The sequence below is a fragment of the Idiotropiscis lumnitzeri genome, chromosome 1 (genome assembly GCF_059441095.1).
Source record: "Idiotropiscis lumnitzeri isolate Australia: NSW breed Sydney's pygmy pipehorse chromosome 1, RoL_Ilum_1.0, whole genome shotgun sequence".
Taxonomy (NCBI): domain Eukaryota; kingdom Metazoa; phylum Chordata; class Actinopteri; order Syngnathiformes; family Syngnathidae; genus Idiotropiscis; species Idiotropiscis lumnitzeri.
In genome coordinates this window covers 5418895-5437539 of record NC_142391.1, presented here as the reverse complement: position 1 = coordinate 5437539, position 18645 = coordinate 5418895, and the positions used below count along the sequence as shown (strand labels likewise).

Below are 18645 nucleotides of genomic sequence, written 5' to 3'. Positions count from 1 at the left end.
CAGATAATTGAAATAACATTATCTATAGGAAAAAATGACTTTCTAGAAATATGAATTTAAGAATAAAAAATTTACTTTGGTTTGTGAAGAAGCAAATTTGTATATATGCACCAAATAAAAAGCTGTATTTAAAAAAAGAAGTTACATGATTTTATAAGTTACACATTTTGGGGGGACAAATGCACATGTTGTTTTATACAAAGCTGACTGATTAAAGTTTTCAAAATGTTTTTAAAAATATTTCTGAGAAAGTTGCGTATTTAAGTTAAAAGATTGAATGTTTGATATTTCCGAGGAACCACTTGCCATTTCCGGAGAAAAAATTATTTAAATGTTTTCATATATTTTTGACTAAATGTTTTCAACATTGCTTTTTCCAAAAATCAAATTTGCGTATTTGCACACATTTTATATTTTCAAGAAAAGAATTCCCCAAAATGATTTTTTTTAAAAAACCTATTTCCATAAAAAGTTGCATATTGGAATTTATTTCGTGTAAATCTATTTCTGTATTCTTGAGACAAAACAAAATCCCTCAAAAATATCTGGCATTCAAAAGGTTGCGTATTCAAAACAATGGGGAACGACACTGCTACAAATAAAAATAAGTGTGCTCAAGTAAGTATTCAGTTTCTGTCCTCCACATTCACGTGATAATCATCAGGGAGGTCGGGCACTTTTCTGCATGAAAAATTTGCGCCATCAAGTGGACAAATGACCAAAATGCACTTGTTCGGGTAAATGTCATACGTCCGAAAAGACAAATCTTATACCAATCTTCAACCCAACCTGCTGGGGTTAAATAACATTTTAAAATGCTCAGCGAGTGAGTTGGTTTTTTTCTTCTGGTTTTTATCAGATAGTTTTTTTTATCATAAAAAGTAGATTTAGAAAGTCTACAAAAGTGTATTTTTAGGGAAAAAGGTTAGCATGAATTTTGGTTTTAGAATTTCCTTGTATACTATTAAAGGCGGGGTCGGGGAAACTTTAGAAAAATTGTTACAATTGAGATTTTAAACACACAAATAATTACTTAAAAATAGTTGCGCAGTACGTCTTGTCCAGCAAGGACAATCCGTGACCTCAAAGAACAAACACAAAGCATCATTACCATTCAATCATAAAATACAATCATGGTAGGGTACTTAGAGCACTTGAATTTAGTTAAAATTATTCGACACAAACCACCTTAACGTCACATCACGCTAGCATTAGCCTAAAGATGGCCTAGCACAGCATTAGCCCTGACATTCGTTATTAGCGATTCACATTCATGAGTCTATTTATCCTGCTCAAAACAATCCAACAAACACACACGCAGACAAAGCTCAAACCACCAAAGTTAAATAAATAAAACAACAAAATCGTCAGCAGTGTCAAATGTTTTTATAGCTGATGTACATTTCATGGGCTGTGACACAATTCAAGGATGCAACAATTAAATTGTATTTAAAAAAAAAAAAAAAGATTTTCTAATTCGTTTTTGTTACAACCCTAGTGACCTGGAATGTTTTCACAGCATAAACTGCACTTTGTTGTTTAACACATTTTTAAAATCATACATATTTTAAGACATCAAGAAAGCAAGAATATTGTACAAATTGTAGAAGTCTTCCGATCCGTTTATGTCATGATATACATCAATAACCATGCCCAAGGATGTACATTATAAGATAAACCTACAGCCGTCGTTTTGGAAAGTGTAAAAAGCAGGATTATAGCAGACGACATTCGATAATGATTAATAACTAAGCTTTACTGAAGTACTCCGTTTTGTTGTTCTTCTAATTTAGTCATAAACTGTGTCGCTATCTAGTGGCCAAAAGTGGAATTTCACCCAATATAACGGAGTTAAACCAAACAAGTGTTTTATGTCAAATTAGTGTTTTTCACAGTACCAAAAAGTCTACAAAATAGCGGGACCATGAATATGGAACCTGCGATTTACCGTAATGAAATTTTGCACTATTTTCTTCTACCATGAATATTTCTATTTTATGTCTTCAAGGAATGCAAATATAGTGACTTGCATGTGTGGTAGGTTGGCACTTTTGCACCATGAAAACTCGCAGGTTGGTGCACTCAAAAGTCAAAGTACAATTGAGTATTTTTTATTTCGATAAAAGGTCTATTCTTGAGGAAGAAAATTAAAAATTTAAATATTCATATTTTTCTTGATGAAAATAAATTCTCAACAAAATATGTTGACTGCGGCACGGTGGTCCACTGGTTTGCACATCCGCCTCACACAGCAGAGTTCGAATCCAGACTCCAGCCTTCCTGTGTGGAATTTGCATGTTCTCCCTCGAGCCAGCGTGGGTTTTCTTTGGGTACTCTGGTTTCCTCCCACATTCCAAACACATGCATGGTACGTTAATTGTGCACTAAAAATTGACCTAAGTGTGATTGTGAGTGTGAATGGATGGTTGTCTATGTGTGCCCTGTGATTGGCTGGCAGCCCATTCAGGGTGTACCCCCCGAAGACACCTGAAGATAAGCGGCTCAGATGTTGGATGACTGTTGAACAGTCTTTTCTCCAAAGCTAAGTTACTGTGTGTGCAGGGGTACCTAATGTTACGGCAGGGGAAGCGTGAACCCAATCCGTGGTGGCATCAGCAGTCACGCGTGTGGGCGTATGTGTGCGTCTCCCCAACGACGCTCTTGTGGTAGTGACGGCACAACGCGTCCTCGCCGGGGGCGTGGCCCATGCCGCCGCAGCAATGTTCCACTGCCGGGGCGACGTCCTCTAGGGACTCTTTGCATGCGAGGTGAGAAGAGGGAGGCGACAACACGCATTTGTGCAAGTGTACTAATGTTATGCCAGCAGGTGCTGGTCAAATGACTTACTTGGGGCACTGGTGCTATGCCTGCTGCGATCGCGCTTCCTCTTTTTGCCCTACCACACAAACAAAAATGCAATCAAACTGTTGTACATGACCGTATAACATTGGTCAACAGATATCATTTTCAACTTTTTTCCACAAAAAAAATTCAATGAGATGAGACGATGTGCTAAAGATGTACAGCTAATATGGTAATGTGTTTGAATTTGGCTTTGCAAGATATGTAAATAAAACTGAGTTAATTGAGTTTAAATATTTTTTTTTGTTGTATTTCTGTTATTTTTATTATTGTTAATTTTTTAAATAATTAATCTTGAGTTCACGGTTTAATTTAGACAGCTCCACACACACACACACACACACACCCACACACCCTCACACACGCACAGAAAAATAGTTGTGGAATTTTTATATTAAAATGAGAATTAATATTCATCTTAAATATTTTTCAAATAAAAAAAAAAAGTTTGTCTCAGAGAAATACATTTTGGTTTATTCGTTTGAAGAGAAACATTTTTTTTTATATTTTAAAGAATCAAGTTTTTGTTTGAAGAAAAAAAAAATACTTGTGGCCGAACTGAGAAAAATCACAAGACCTCGACTTCAGATTCAAATCAACATCCCCCATTAAGATAATTGGAAATCCAATCATTAGTTCAACAAAAAACAAAACAATTTAGCACGCTATACCGCAGGACTTTACCATACAGGATAAAAATGTAACAAAATTAGAACGTAAATATAATTAACCGTTTTTGAATTACGATTCCACGTTTAATTCAATGGATATTGTTCAGATCCATGTTGCACGCTATATTTTACGGGCTAATGACATGATAATTTGAAGTTGAAACCCAAATTTGCGCCAATATTCTTGATTGCAGGCATCTTTTGTCAAAAGTTAAATGCATCTACAGCATTTCTATATATGTCAACATTTAATATTTCTACGGGCACAATCTAAGAAATCCATGTATGGTGTTAGGTCTTACATAGTTTTCTGTGCAGGACCAGTCTGGATGCTGCAGGCTGTGGAGGATTTTGTGCTCTTCGGCTTGCTGGTAATACTTGGCTTGCAACTTTTTGGGCAACGACTTCCACTGTGGAATCCCACAACAGGTCATCAGTTTCCGTGGCGCAACACGAAAATGCCAAGACGGGTTGAAGCGGTACTTTACCATTCTTCCCAGGATTTTATTGACTGCGGCGGAGTTGGTGATGTTGAACTGGGCAACGACGCTGGGACTCTGCTCTTTGCGGAAGAGCATAAAGGCGTTTGGCGGCTTCTTGATGTATGGCCGATCCGCTTCCTGCTGGCTGTGGCTGTAACATTGGCTGCTGCTGCTGCTGCTGCGCACACACAAGCGCACGCGCGCACACACACACAACACACACACACACACATGATAAGAGTGCTGGCGACTGCTGGCGACGTTTATTTTGCTTTGTTTTTATACTTACATGGTCTGTGAGGCTTCTGTCGGAGGGTCAATGGAGTCAGATGACGAGGACGCCCCACACATCATCTCGCCATTACTACACGTGCGTACACACACACGCACACGCACACACAAATACACTTTCACTAAAGTCTTTAAATAGACTGTGTAAAAAAAATGGGGGGGGGGGGCATTAAGATTTAAAAAGCCTTTTGGAAACTTATAGAAGTGGAAAAAATAAAGGTGAACCACTCTCACCAATAGAGAAAAATAAGGTCAATTAACTCATTCACTACCAGCCAAGTTTAAAAAAAAAAAAAAAAAGGATCTTTGACGTCTTTAGCCGTCAATGGCAATGAATGAGTTAAAAAAAAAAAGTTTCACGGGAACCGAGCCATTGGCATTTACACTCGGAGTTATCTGCTCGCCACGTATTGTGCAGAGTGAGCTTTGTACGTGTTCGTACTCTTTTGCTAGCTTGTGGGTTTGACAATAGCGTGGTGTGTCTGAAACAGCGACAATTACGAAGTCCCATGGAATGGTCACGTTTTGAAATAAAATGTTTTTCAGTCTCGAATAACAAACTGGAAGTACTGCAAGTTTTTTTTCATTTTTTCATTCTGTGCTGCCCCATCCAAAGTGGTACCGGGCCGCGGCCTTTTGGTTGAGGACCACTGCCACTAGAACAAAGACCTAACGTTCAACTGTCCACTCTCCCAAAAATAAAAATTGTTAAAAAAATGTACAAATCTGATAGTTTCTCTCTGTTGCAAATTAAAATACTGAAGGACAAAGTATTATAGAACAGTCAAATGTTCTACAAGTCTTACGGAACCAGAAAAACAAGTTTTTTGATTAATTGTTATCATAATTTTATTCTGCCAAATACCGGAATCGGCATCAGGCTAAAAAAAAAAATACTTTGTTTGAGCCCTATATTAAAAACAGCAATGTGAACAAATTATGAGTTCCACATACATGTGCACCTCTTCCGAATGGAAATCAAACCCGCACCTGTTACATGAAAAAGAAAAAATGTTCATCACTAAACTTCTTGCGGCAGATACAAACAAGTCCTAACATCGCCGCCTATCGGAATCACAGGCAGCTATGTGAACCACTACAACAAACGTTTAACACGTCCACTTCAAATTTTTCTTATCACAAGTGAGTCTGTCACTTACAGCCTTCCAAGAAGAGGCGGGTTCACGCCTTCGTGCACCGGCATCACCGTGACGTCGTCATCCTGGGGAATAACGCACGCACGCACACACACAAACACGCGCGCATACACACACACACACACACACACACACAAACGCACAAGCACGAGCACGAGAATCTTTGCAAGAAAGCAGGCAGGTCGCGTGAATTACTGCCATTAGCCCCTTTCGCACTACATGAATCCCTCGCACCACTTTGTCTAATGTTCTGTAGAGCAGTAAAACACTAAAGTGTGTTTGAATATGTTCGCAATCTTCTTTTGAAAGTGTATATTCATTATCTGACGAGTTTTAATACATCATTTTTTTCACTATTACCAAAATAACCCAATTTGAGTCCAAAATTGAACCGGCCTGACTTGGATGAATGTGAGCCACATTTCTGGTTTGTTTGTTGGACACGACATGTTTTGCACAAAACAACCCAAAGTTGAGTCAAATTGACCCAAGTAGAGGATCAAGTCACGTTATTGACCCAATATTTATGCTTTTTTTTTTTTTTTGGACCCGGCAGTTTTAAGGGTGGACATGCTAAAATCAGTTGGGTCAAAGATAACACAAATTGGGTGAAGAGAACCCAAATGATGAACCAAAAAAATTCAGCTTTTTTTTTTTTTTGCTTAAGAAAAAAAATACTAAATTGGGTCAAGTCAATTTCTTGACCCAATGTTTATTTATTTATTTTGGCCCAGCAGCTTTAAGGGTGCATGTTCTAAAAGTCGTAGGATCAAAAATAACTCAAATGGGGTCATATTTGACCGACCAACGTTTTGGGTTATTTATTGAACCCAAAACATTGGGCAAATGAATCCCAACCACGAAACATCAGGTACCTTTGTACAAAACAAAAAAAAAAGTTTTTTGGTTGTCTTATGGGTTCTTTGGGGTGTAAATGAATAACTCCCAAAAAGTTAAGATTTGACCCAAATTTAAGTTGTTTTCAGTTCAATGTTTTCAGGGTGCCTGATTACTGTGGCATTTCTTTCCTCACTTTTTTGGGTGTGTGAGTAGCATTAGAGTCGTCATAACAAATGCAAGAGGGCGTGAAAGGGTTCTGGTTACCTGGTCTTGGATGTTGATGGGGCCCGCTTGGCCGCCCAGGTAGTCGGGCAACCAAAAGTCATCCAGGACATTGGAGAGTTCATCGTCTATATCCAGCGGTTGGCCCTCCATCAGCAGCTCCATGTGATCTCGATCGCTTGCCAGGGGCAGCAAATCTGTCGCCCCTCTGGGCTCGCTTGCCGCAGTTGTCGTGGGCACGGGCCGGGCATCTTCTTTAGGGGACGGCGGCGGCGGCGGTGGCGGTGGCGGTGGCAGTGGCGGTGGCGGTGGCGGCGGCGGTGGCAGTGGCAAGGCGGTGCTGGCGGATGTGGAGCCCCACAAGATGGCGTCGGCCGACTTCAGGATGTTGTCAAGGAGCTTGTCCCACTTGACGTCCTCATCGTTGGGCAGGTGCTCCATGCTGATCACTCCTGGCTGCCAGGCGCTTAAAATCTCCTGGAACAGCACCATTTTTTTTTTTTTTAAAAAGACACTACCTATGAAAGGAGTTTTTGCCTGTTTTATACTGGAACTGTACTGGACTCCCTCGTGCTGCTGGGGGACTTCAATGCTCACGTGGGTAACGACAGTGAGACCTGGAAGGGCGTGATTGGGAGGAATGGCCCCCCCCAATCTAAACCCGAGCGGTGTTCTGTTACTAAACTTCTGTGCTCGTCATGGATTGTCGATAACGAACACCATGTTCAAGCATAAGGGTGTCCATATGTGCACTTGGCACCAGGACACCCTAGGCCGCAGTTCGATGATCGACTTTGTAGTCGTGTCATCGGATTTGCGGCCGCATGTTTTGGACACTCGGGTGAAGAGAGGGGCGCGGAGCAGTCAACTGATCACCACCTGGTGGTGAGTTGGCTCCGATGGTGGGGGAAGATGCCGGTCCGACCCGGCAGTCCCAAACGTATTGTGAGGGTCTGCTGGGAACGCTTGGCAGAATCCCCTGTCAGAAAGAGTTTCAACTCCCTTGATACGGGCAGTTGGGTCCCTGTACCACCGATGTCAGAGTTTGGTCCGCATTGCTGGCAATAAATCGGATTCGTTTCCAGTGAGGGTTGGACTCCGCCAAGGCTGCCCTTTGTCGCCGATTCTGTTCATAACTTTTATGGACAGAATTTCTAGGCGCAGTCGAGGCGATGAGAGGATCCGGTTTGGTGACCTCAGTATTTCATCTCTGCTTTTCGCAGATGATGTGGTACTGTTGGCTTCCTCAGGCCGTGATCTTCAACTCTCACTGGAGCGGTTCGCAGCCGAGTGTGAAGCGGTTGGGATGAAGATCAGCACCTCTAAATCTGAGACCATGGTTCTCAGTCGGAAAAGGGTGGAGTGCCCTCTCCAGGTCGGGGAGGAGATCCTGCCCCAAGTGGAGGAGTTTAAGTATCTTGGGGTCTTGTTTAGGAGTGAGGGGAGGACGGAGCGAGAGATTGACAGGCGGATCGGTGCAGCCTCCGCTGTGATGCGGACGCTGTATCGGTCCGCTGTGATGCGGACGCTGTATCGGTCTGTCGTGGTGAAGAGGGAGCTGAGCCAAAAGGCGAAGCTCTCGATTTACCGGTCGATCTACGTTCCTACCCTCACCTATGGTCACGAGCTGTGGGTCGTGACCGAAAGAACAAGATCTCGGACACAAGCGGCCGAAATGAGTTTCCTCCGCAGGGTGTCTGGGCTCTCCCTTAGAGATAGGGTGAGAAGCTCGGCCATCCGTGAGGGACTCAGTGTCGAGCCGCTGCTCCTCCACGTAGAGAGGAGCCAGATGAGGTGGCTCGGGCATCTGTTTAGGATGCCTCCTGGACGCCTCCCAGGGGAGGTGTTCCGGGCATGTCCCACCGGCAGGAGGCCCAGGGGACGATCCAGGACACGCTGGCGAGACTACGTCTCCCAGCTGGCCTGGGAACGCCTCGGCATCCCTCCGGCAGAGCTGGAAGATGTGGCTCGGGAGCGGGAAGTCTGGACTTCCCTGCTGAAGCTGCTGCCTCCGCGACCCGACCCCGGATAAGCGGCGGACAATGGATGGATGGACAAATACATGGCTGAACGATATAGAAAAATCACAATTGGATTTTTTTTCACTCAATTTTTTTTCCAATGGTCCTCTTCCCATGTATTTTTTTAAACAAGCAATAAATATACATTAATGTTATGAACAACATTAAATCAAATAAGAGTTAATAACTCACATAACACTTTGACTTGCGGTCTTCTCTGCGTCCGCCTTGACAGCTTCAAATTCTGCCAACTAGTTGTGGCATGAACACAAATTAATAAATCATAACGCAGATAAAACAATGCTAACAAGAATTATCACTTTACTTTTCATGTTTCATGAAGCAAAATGTATACATATGGACTACATGTCTTAAATCCTGAACTAAGACACTAGGTAAAAATATATTAACAATATAATAAATTAAATTCTACTAATTAACTGAAATTAAGCATTTTTCCCCAAATTGCAGCCTTTGTGATTAAATCGCAATGTCAGTTGAAATAAAATTGTTCATCCCCTCAGACATTTCTACGTAATCATTACATCATAGTAGTAAGTGGTTTGTAACAAGCTTAAAACAGAAGCCACTCGCCAACTTTTTAAACAATGATATTGGCATAATTGAGGTGAATTTTATTACTTGTTGCAGGATGTTGCAGTCAAAATGTTTTTTAAATAAATCCAAACTTCAGTATTACGAGCTTTGGGAACTTACTTCACTATCCAAAACACCCAAAACCCACAAAACAATGCGCTTTACACTTACAATACATGAGCTGTATCCAAAGTAATGTAAATGGGAATTGAGCCCACATCAGTCGAGCTATGTGAACCACTACATTATCAAAAGTCCTTAACTAATCATGAATTCCAATACCAAATCTGGAACCGCTTCACTAGCAATGATTCACTTATGATTCAGAAGTGTATCCAAAATAATGTGAGCACGACTTGAACCCACACCAGTTAACACTAAAATCTGGAATCCAGACCACCACATAACAAGTCCCAATTACTTGTGAGTTCCAAAATAAGAGCTGTATGAAAAATATTTTATATGCATTATAAATTATTACTTGGAAGGATAAATCGTAGTATGTCAGCGTAGACAAGCGTGGACCTGCCGTTAAACTCACCAGCTGCGCTCTGCTGTGCTCTCCTCAAGGTTCCTCCCGAACCTGTGCAGTGCGTAGAACTCCTTCTGGACTCGCTGGGCGAGTTGCGTGGACGTCCGCCCACAGACGTGGTAGGACAAACTGAGCCCAAAAAGCTTCTTAAAAGTCATCAAAGCGCTTTGTTATGTCACCCAACCTTTAGGTTTAAAGATTCCCCATTTGAATTTTATCGTATTATAGCTCCTAACGGAATGCATAGCCGGTGCGCTATAACACGACATTCGCCTCCTAACGGCTTGCTTTGTCTTCATTACGTTCACGACAAAGTAAAGTTAAAAAAGGAATTGAAGAGGTTTGAGGTGACAGTTAGCTTGTGGCTAAGGTGCTAGCTGCTGGTGCGCCGTTCGCCCCCGCTGGCTTTTTTGGCTACTTGAGTGACATTGACGTTTACGTTCAACTTGACACGTTTGTGTCGTCAATCGCATGAGAAACATATGTCACATTATAACAATTATCACATTCGCCTCCATACTGATTAGGTCAAGCTCTTAGTTCACATGGAAAAAGGGGAAACGTTCATTATAACTAATATGTATAATAGCATAATGTATGCATTATGATATTATCATTATTATTATTATCATCATTATTATTATTCTAATTATAGATTTGGCAGCCATAGCTGCTGGTTAACCATGAGCCATAATGGCAGACACGTTGGTCCAGTTTCAATGCTGCCGCCACGGAGCCATGTTGGTCCATTTTCAACGCTGCACTCGGCGGCACTCGGGGCCATAATGGCGGACAAGGTGGTCCGGTTTCACCTGCTGCTGTTTACAATGAACCGTCACGGCGGCCATGTTGGTCCAGATTCAATGCTGCCCTCTGCTACTCTATGAGCCATATTGGCAGATACGTCGGTCCAGTGTGCGTAGAAAGGTGACGGACGATTACATTACTCGGTTAAAAATCACTTTTATACACTGTATTTATCGTATTTTCTTTTTAGATTATAGTATTGCAATTGCATCACGCTTGGTCAACTTGCACAAATGAAGGTAGGTTGCGGTGAATAACGTTGGTCTTTTATGACGTGTGCAAAACCAAGCGTAAAAAAGTTGTACGATTGTTGACGTCTCAGTATGAAAGGCTGACTCGGTATTGACGGCTAATGATGTCAGCACTACGGTGTTTTACTTTTTTTTTTCTTTTTCAAAGATTTTACTGAAATCTTATACAATATAAGATACAAAGTCAGTTATTCCAATGCGTTGAGACAATGAGCTATTAATTCAAAGGAGAAGAAAACTACTGAAAGTGGAAAAATGGGGGAAACATTTTATGAATTTTTGTGACATTGGTTAAAAAAAACAACTGAATAAATTATCCTTAAAGCTTCAGTTTTTTTATTTGTGCCAAATTTAAGGGGATAGTTTACCGAAATAGTAGGGCCCGTATTTTATTTATGTTTAATTTATTATCATGTTATTCATGTAATTACAAGTAGAATCACAAACATTAAGCGATAGAACTACAAATCTGTAAACAGTCATTTGTCAAGACTCTCCTTGAAACTGGTAAATCTCTTTGAAGCCATAGGTCCAAAATATTGTTTGATTTTTTGTTTGTTTGTTTTTTAACTAGGTGAAAAGTTAAATTGTTACTCTTTGACGTTCTTACGTTACATAAATGCTGAGATACCGAACTCCCTTTTTAATGGGAACAACATATATGGTTTTAACATTTGATTGAAAAATATAATTTTATATTTAGACTTAATTAGTTATAATCCAGAAACATCTGAGAATGCATTTTTCTGTCTATCTCTGGGATCTTGAGTAAATATTCAAATTCTTGTTGCAAAGGTTTTCCCAGGAGTTGAAATGAATCAATTAATTGACAACTAATCCATAATAAAATTATTTGACAACTATTTTAATAATCAAGTAATGCTTTAGCCTCTCAATAGTAATTCAGATTGTTGTAGACCTTCTTGAAAGTAGACAGATTATTTTTTGTGTTGAATCAAAACAAGATATTGGAAACATCTGCTTTTACTTTGGAAAACAATCACCCAACTAGTAACTGAATCAGTTTCAGGTCCACATTTCAGAACAAATTGTACTTTGATTCTTGCAAATGAAAAAAGAACGGTTGGTGACATTTGAGGTAAAGTCGCAACGACACCTCAAAAACTGAATTTTAAGACAGGAATTTTTGACTAAGCCAATTGTGTCATCAAGCCGGTAAATGTCTTCCAGTGACCAAATGGTTTGATTGGCTCATTAGATCACATGATCACAAAGCCACTGTCACAAGTATGACAGTGGCCTATGTAGAAAAAAAATGATGTGTGACAGCGCACATATTTCATCTTTATCTAACAGCAATTGACTGTGGGTCCAGATGAGACCGTGACTTGGTCTGCATCTGGCCTGCGGTCCACCATTTGAAGGCAGTCAGTCTTTTAAGAATAATGGCATATTGTCAACTAGTTTGATCAAATTGATTTTTTTGCCAAACGCAGGTAAACCTTTAATGACTCATTTATTGAAAACGTGATAAAAGTGAAAATGTGAAATTGGACATCCTTGACAAAGTGACCTCAGGACCAGAAATCACTTGGTAGGGATTTGCAAGCAGGTTAACACAACTTATTACCTTTATAAAACAGTTCGATAACATGGTTAACTTGACATAAAAAGAAACAGATCGACTGCATATGTATATATATATATGTATATATATATGTATATGTATATATATATGTATATATATATACACATATATATATATATATATATATATATATATATATATATATAAAACGGAGTAAAATATATACATTGTTAAATTATGGCGGAAGTGACGCAACGGCACACAGTGTGGCATCTGCATCCCGCTTGGCGTCAGTTAGAGCTACGAGGATTGCAGAGTGGTAAGTCGCATCTCGTTGCTCGTCCAACAAATGCACGTTATTATTATGATTTGGTTCGTTTCTGTTGCTGTGGTGCGCTCAAGTACTTCCGTTGATTGTCATGAGCCCACATCAATTCCTGTACTGTTATAAAAGTAATGTTTTGTCGACTTCTGTTAAATTGATTTGTAAACACTCGTGTGTTGTGCAGATTATCTCGAGCTGGTTGCGACTTCACTCTTGCTCTTGCCATATTGTGTTGCAGGTAATGTGATTCTCTTTTCTGTTTTATTGTATCTTGCTTTTAATGTCGTGTTTTTCATTTATTTGAATGTAGTTGCGCGAGCCTGCAGTTAAGCGCTGCCACCATTTGCGATGTGACGTAGTCACGTTCTGCTACGTGTGATACATTCAGGGTCACTCTGTAAATAAGAGTGAATATCTTCTTTTTCTTTTTCTTACTGTAAATAGTCATAGAATTGTATTCCCAGGAAGGTTGGTTGTAATTGTATTCTAGTTAAAACACTATACGATCACACTTGTAATAAGGACTTTATTTAATTTTATAGAGTCAGATTTAATTTGTTTATGTTATCAGTCAGTTAGAGCTACGAGGATTGCAGAGTGATTATCTCGAGCTGGTTGCGACTTCACTCTTGCTCTTGCCACATTGTGTTGCAGAATTAAATTAAAGAAACTATTCTAAAATCCACCTGAGTGTCCGTGGTGTGTCGGAGCGACAGCGACGTGGTGCTGCGTATCGCCACAAAAGGAGTGGCCCGTCACATTGGTGCCGTGACCCGTCGATCCCAAATTGATTCTTCACGTCGGACCGGGACCCAGACGCTGTATGGATTCACCACCGCATCACTAGGTGGACAGTGTATCAGCTCATATACTGCAGTTTGTTAGTTTTTCCTCATCGGAACTGGTCGATATACATTTCTGCTGTGATTTTTTTTTTCTTTCTCTGTTATTTGTTTTGTGAGATCTCCAGATGAGCTCTCTCCGAGGAACGTTCAGTACGCCTTTCAATAAGTGTATTGGTAGAGGTAGAGGGATCCCGACAGTGTTACAGTTTAGCAGTCCCGTTCAGAGTGATGTAGTTCATGCAGTGGGGGATGTACAGGATCTAGCTGAGGCCACTTTAGTTAGTGGGGACAGAGTTCCTTCCCAGAACTACTGCAGTGTACCCACAATGAGCACGCAGGCTACTATGACACCCACATCAGATCCCATTCCACAGTCACCTGATGTAGTTGGTCAGATGAGTGACATTATAAAGCATGTGGGCCAGCAGCTATTATGGCACGTCTAAGTCCAGCACAGAATGTTTCTACACCTACGGCCTCATTTGCACATGACATGCCCATTGACACATCCACACAGAGACTAGATTCATCACAAGTTTTGCTAGTGCCACACAGGAAGGTGAGGGAACCTCCAACCTTCAAGGGGGATGACACAGACACAGTGAATGTGCATGAGTGGGAAGACCTAATGAGGACATACATAAGGAGAGCAAATGTCGCTGCAGAACGTCAGGCAGAGGAAATACTCATTCATCTCAGGGGTAGAGCGAGGGATGTTGTAAAAGTTAGCCCGAGAAACAGTGCAGTTGATGTGACTCAGGACCCAGATGCCATCTATGGCGTTCTTCGTAAACATTTTCCGACTGTCCCTTGTTCACCGCTTCCCCTAGCAGACTTTTACACTACGCTGCCAAAGAGTGATGAGGATGCATACAACTATTGGTTGCGGCTCAATCATGCAGCTGACATTGCCACTAACCGCCTCAGAGAACAGGGCAAAGACTTGGACTGCTCTTCACTTGAAGTAACACAAATGTTTATCAAGAATTGCCCTTCTAAAGAACTTTCCATGACATTTAGATGATCGAAAACAATCGACAAGTGGTCAGCAGTTGAAGTCCAGGCTATACTGGATGAGTACCAAACGGAGATGAGTTCAACAGCTGCTCCTCCTCCTACGGTGTTGAGGAACCCCACTGAACATGTTTATGTAAACAAAATGGAGTTGCTTCCAGCTGCCACAAGCCATACTGACAGTCAGGTAACTCACTCAGGCAGGACGACAGACTTGACTGCCCTCGAGCGTGTCATTTTCATGTTGGAGAAGATTTTGCTGGAGAGAGCTGCTCCATCAACTTCTGCCGCCGGTCAGCGCAAGTCAAGGCTCCCGAGGATTGAAAGTCTGAACAATCTCCCATGCGCTGTCTGTGCCAGTCCTGAACACTCTGCGCTCGTTCACTGCCGTGAAAACAGGCTCTGCTTTTTGTGCTACTCACCCGATCACTCCAGACGCAACAGCCCCACACAGGCATAGTCCGCACAATCACCGCAGTCGGGAAACTAATGGGTCTGCATCCAAGGGAGTACGATGTGGATCAAGTTGGCGACCCTCCCAGTAGCGCTACAGATTTTGAATCAGTGTTGGAGTCGCTCGCTTCCAGTGTCTCCTCAGGCAAAACTATCATCTTTCAAGGCACACACAAGGTCCAGAGGTCAGACAGTTTGTTCTATACCACTGCCATGGTAGCAGGTGTTTCCCTGACGGCAATGATTGACAGCGGCTCGACTGGATGCTCAATAAGTGAGTCTGCTGTGGCACGGTTGTTGGAGTTCCGCCCGGAGCTGAAACGTTACTCTGCAGACGATGTTGTCATTATTGGATGTGGAGGTCATCAGGTAAGACCTTCGGCAGTATATGATGTGGAAATGGAAGTGTATGATTGCAAGTTGGCTGTTCCTATGTTTGTGGTGCCTGGACAAACGGATGACATAATTCTGGGTAGTAATGCCATCAAGAAGATTCTTCAGCTGATGAGGAGGACTGACAGCTACTGGCGACTCATATCGGAGCCCAGTAGTGCCATTGATGAGGACTCCCACCACTTCTTCTCACTCCTTTCCAACACAGAGAAATGGAGAGGTATGAATGTGCCTGACAAAGTTGGCACTCTGAAGTTACGTCAATGTGTGATGTTGCAACCGAATAGTGAACACCTTGTTTGGGCTAAGCTTCCTGCCTCCGCACCGATGTCGATCGGCAGCACAGTCATGATTGGACCAACTCAATCAAGGTGCAGATCAAGGAAGATTTTGGTTGGCAGAGTTATTGCTTCATTGTGGGGTGATCGATGGCTTCCAGTGAAAGTCATCAACCCCTCCAGTGAACAAGTGATGCTGAAGAGGAACTCAAAACTGGCAGATGTGTTTCCTTGCATCACTGTTGAAGATCTGTCTCAGCCTCATAACATCCAAGTTCTCTCTCAGTCTGTCACTAATGCTGCAAAGACAAAGTCCAAGGAACAAATTAGGCTAGCATTGGACAAGCTCGGACTGCACGATCTGGATCTGGATGCGTGTGCTGTGTCTGACATGTGGAGGGACCGACTTTTCCAAATCATTGAAAGACATGAGTCTATCTTTTCACGAAACAGGATGGACTGTGGGGAGGCATCTGACTTTGTGCACAAAATACATGGATGAGAGACCATTCCGCCTACCTTATCGGAGAGTGCCGCCGAATCAGTACGAGAAGCTGAGGATCGCTCTCAATGAGATGGAAGAGAAGGGAATAATTCGAAAGTCTACCAGTGAGTATGCATCTCCCTTGGTTGTTGTGTGGAAGAAGAATGGAGATTTGCGCATTTGCACAGATTTCAGGTGGCTCAATGCGAGGACACTGCGTGATGCACACCCGCTGCCTCATCAAGCTGATGCCCTTGCTGCACTGGGGGGGAATGTCTTCTTCTCCACCATGGACCTCACATCAGGGTTCTACAACGTGTCCCTGTTTGAGGATCATAAGAAGTACAATGCTTTTTCGTCTCCCTTTGGCCTGCATGAATACAACCGGATGCCGCAAGGTCTATCAAACAGTCCGGCCACATTCATGCGGATGATGCTTCCCATCTTCGGGGACGAGAATTTCACTAGCCTCTTGTGCTATCTTGACGACCTGATGGTCTTTGGTCCGACAGAACAGATAGCGCTTGAGCGGTTGGAGTTGGTTTTCTCCCGCTTGAAGAACCATAATCTTAGACTCGCGCCAAAGAAGTGCCACTTTCTTTGGAGATCAGTGAAGTTTCTCGGCCATGTCATCTCCGAGTCGGGTGTGCAGACAGACCCCGGGAAAGTCGAGGCAATAAACCAAGTGCAGGTGTCCGACTTGATGGACAGTGATGGCGTCACTCCCTCACAGAAGAAGATCCGATCTTTTTTGGGGATGGTGTTGTATTATCAACATTTTATTGAAGATTGTTCCATAAAGGCCAGACCCCTTTTCAAGCTTCTTTCGGGCCAAAGAACTGGTCGTAAAGCCAAACGAGGGGTGAGATCGGCATTGAACGCTTCGAGTCATGTGAAGTTAACAGCACAAGACTGGACCGCTAAGTGTCTGAAAGCCTTTGAGACCTTGAAGCACGATTTGTCACACAGTGTGACATTGGCCCACCCTGACTTTGGGAAGCCTTTCATCCTTGCAGTCGATGCTTCATTCGATGGCATTGGAGCCGTTCTTTCCCAGCTCCAACCTGATGAGAAGGTTGCAAGACCGGTGGCTTTTGCTAGCAAGACACTATCACGAGCCCAGTTGAACTATCCAGCTCACAGGCTTGAATTTCTTGCTTTGAAGTGGGCCATATGTGACAAGTTCCCCCACTGGCTTAAACGTAGACACTTCACTGCGTGGTCTGACAACAACCCCTTGACCTATATTCTGACGGAGCCCAGGCTGGATGCCTGCGAACAGAGATGGGTGTCAAAGCTGGCAGCATATGACTTTGACTTGAAGTACGTTCCAGGACCCAAGAACACTGTGGCTGACGCCCTGAGCCGTGAACCCTTTGTCCAGTCTTGCGTGAGTCATCGTCTGGTGAAAGAACCCTATCTGTCCTTGCTCGAAGAAGTCAAAGGAGTTGTTAATGACACTGTACAGGATGCCTTCCGTTTGACCACCAACTGCCAGGTTGTTCACACTGCTGGGGGTGATGCAGATGAAGAAGCTCCCCAAGGGCAAGTTCCCTATCAGTCACCCGGCTGTGCTATTGGTGCTGAGGAGGTGTCTGCCGTTTTGGATGCCCAGCAAATTGGCGGTGTCTCCTGGCTACCTGGCGCAACCCCGTCGTCGTTACAGTTGCCAGAAGAGGATCCCTCTGTTGCCATCCCCTACAGCCAGTTACGCAATCTGCAGCAGCAAGATGCTATGTTGAGCAGAGTGCTCTTTTATGTTCAGCGGCATAAGAGACCCAATGCATGCGAAAGAGCTGACGAGTCTCGCTGTGTGCTTGTGTTGTTGAGGCACTGGAAGAAGTTGAAGGTTCGTGATGGGACTCTTTACAGAGTGAGGAGGGACCGCCACATGAACCGAAAAGTATTTCAGTTCGTCACCCCTGAATCTCTGAAACTTCAAGTCTTGCATGGTGTTCATGACGCGGCTGGTCATCAGGGCTGTTCGAGAACACTCTCTCTGGCTAGTGAACGGTTCTTCTGGACTGGGATGGAGAAGGACATTGTGAGACACATAAAGCAGTGCCAGAGATGCATCCTGGGTAAGACCCCTGAACCAAACGCCCGAGCACCACTTGAGAACATCCGTACTTCTTTCCCAATGGAGCTGGTGTGCATTGATTTCTGGACAGCGGAGTCTGGTGACAAGAAGACCACTGATGTCCTTTTTGTGACAGACCATTTCTCAAAGTTGGCTCTCGCCTTCCCCTGCAGGAACCAGTCAGCAAAGCAAGTTGCCCGCTGCTTGTAGGACAAATTTTTCTGTGTCTATGGGTTCCCTACAAGGATCCATTCGGATCAGGGGGCTAACTTTGAGAGTAGGCTCATCAAGGATCTTCTTGAGATGGCAGGCGTGCACAAGTCCCACACGACGCCGTATCATCCAATGGGCAACGGTATTGCCGAAAGATTCAACAGAACCCTTGGAGGCATGATCAGGACGCTTCCCCCAAACTCGAAGTCCAGATGGCCTCAGATGCTGAACATGTTGACATTCTGCTATAACTACACAGTGCACGAGACCTCAGGCTT

General features: G+C 42.9%; 1 protein-coding gene across 2 annotated transcripts; it reads right to left on the bottom strand.

The window, feature by feature from the left end:
- Window positions 1–1371: 1371 nt before the first annotated feature.
- LOC148342933 (uncharacterized) lies at window positions 1372–10960 on the bottom strand. Of its 2 annotated transcripts, none has more exons than XM_088312736.1 (10): window positions 8739–10960; window positions 6568–7002; window positions 5467–5528; window positions 5261–5296; window positions 4305–4379; window positions 4022–4190; window positions 3836–3943; window positions 2848–2896; window positions 2569–2755; window positions 1372–2343 (listed from the first exon to the last, which is right to left on the bottom strand). In XM_088312736.1, the coding sequence occupies exons 2-9, from the start codon at window positions 6964–6966 to the stop codon at window positions 2613–2615; spliced, it is 1041 nt and encodes a 346-aa protein (XP_088168862.1). In that variant the 5' UTR covers window positions 6967–7002; window positions 8739–10960; the 3' UTR covers window positions 1372–2343; window positions 2569–2612. The 2 variants fall into 2 exon arrangements, with proteins under 2 accessions (XP_088168862.1, XP_088168854.1); XM_088312728.1 differs by having other exon boundaries at window positions 4022–4193; window positions 8739–10952.
- Between the last annotated feature and the right edge of the window lie 7685 nt (window positions 10961–18645).

Coding starts and splice junctions, on each gene's coding strand:
- LOC148342933 (XM_088312728.1), bottom strand. CDS start 6,966: ATGGAGCACCTGCCCAACGATGAGGACGTCAAGTGGGACAAGCTCCTT. Junction 4,380..5,260: donor CATTCGGAAGAGGTGCACAT/GTATGTGGAACT, acceptor ACGCACGTGTAG/TAATGGCGAGATGATGTGTG. Junction 3,944..4,021: donor ATAAAATCCTGGGAAGAATG/GTAAAGTACCGC, acceptor GGGATTCCACAG/TGGAAGTCGTTGCCCAAAAA.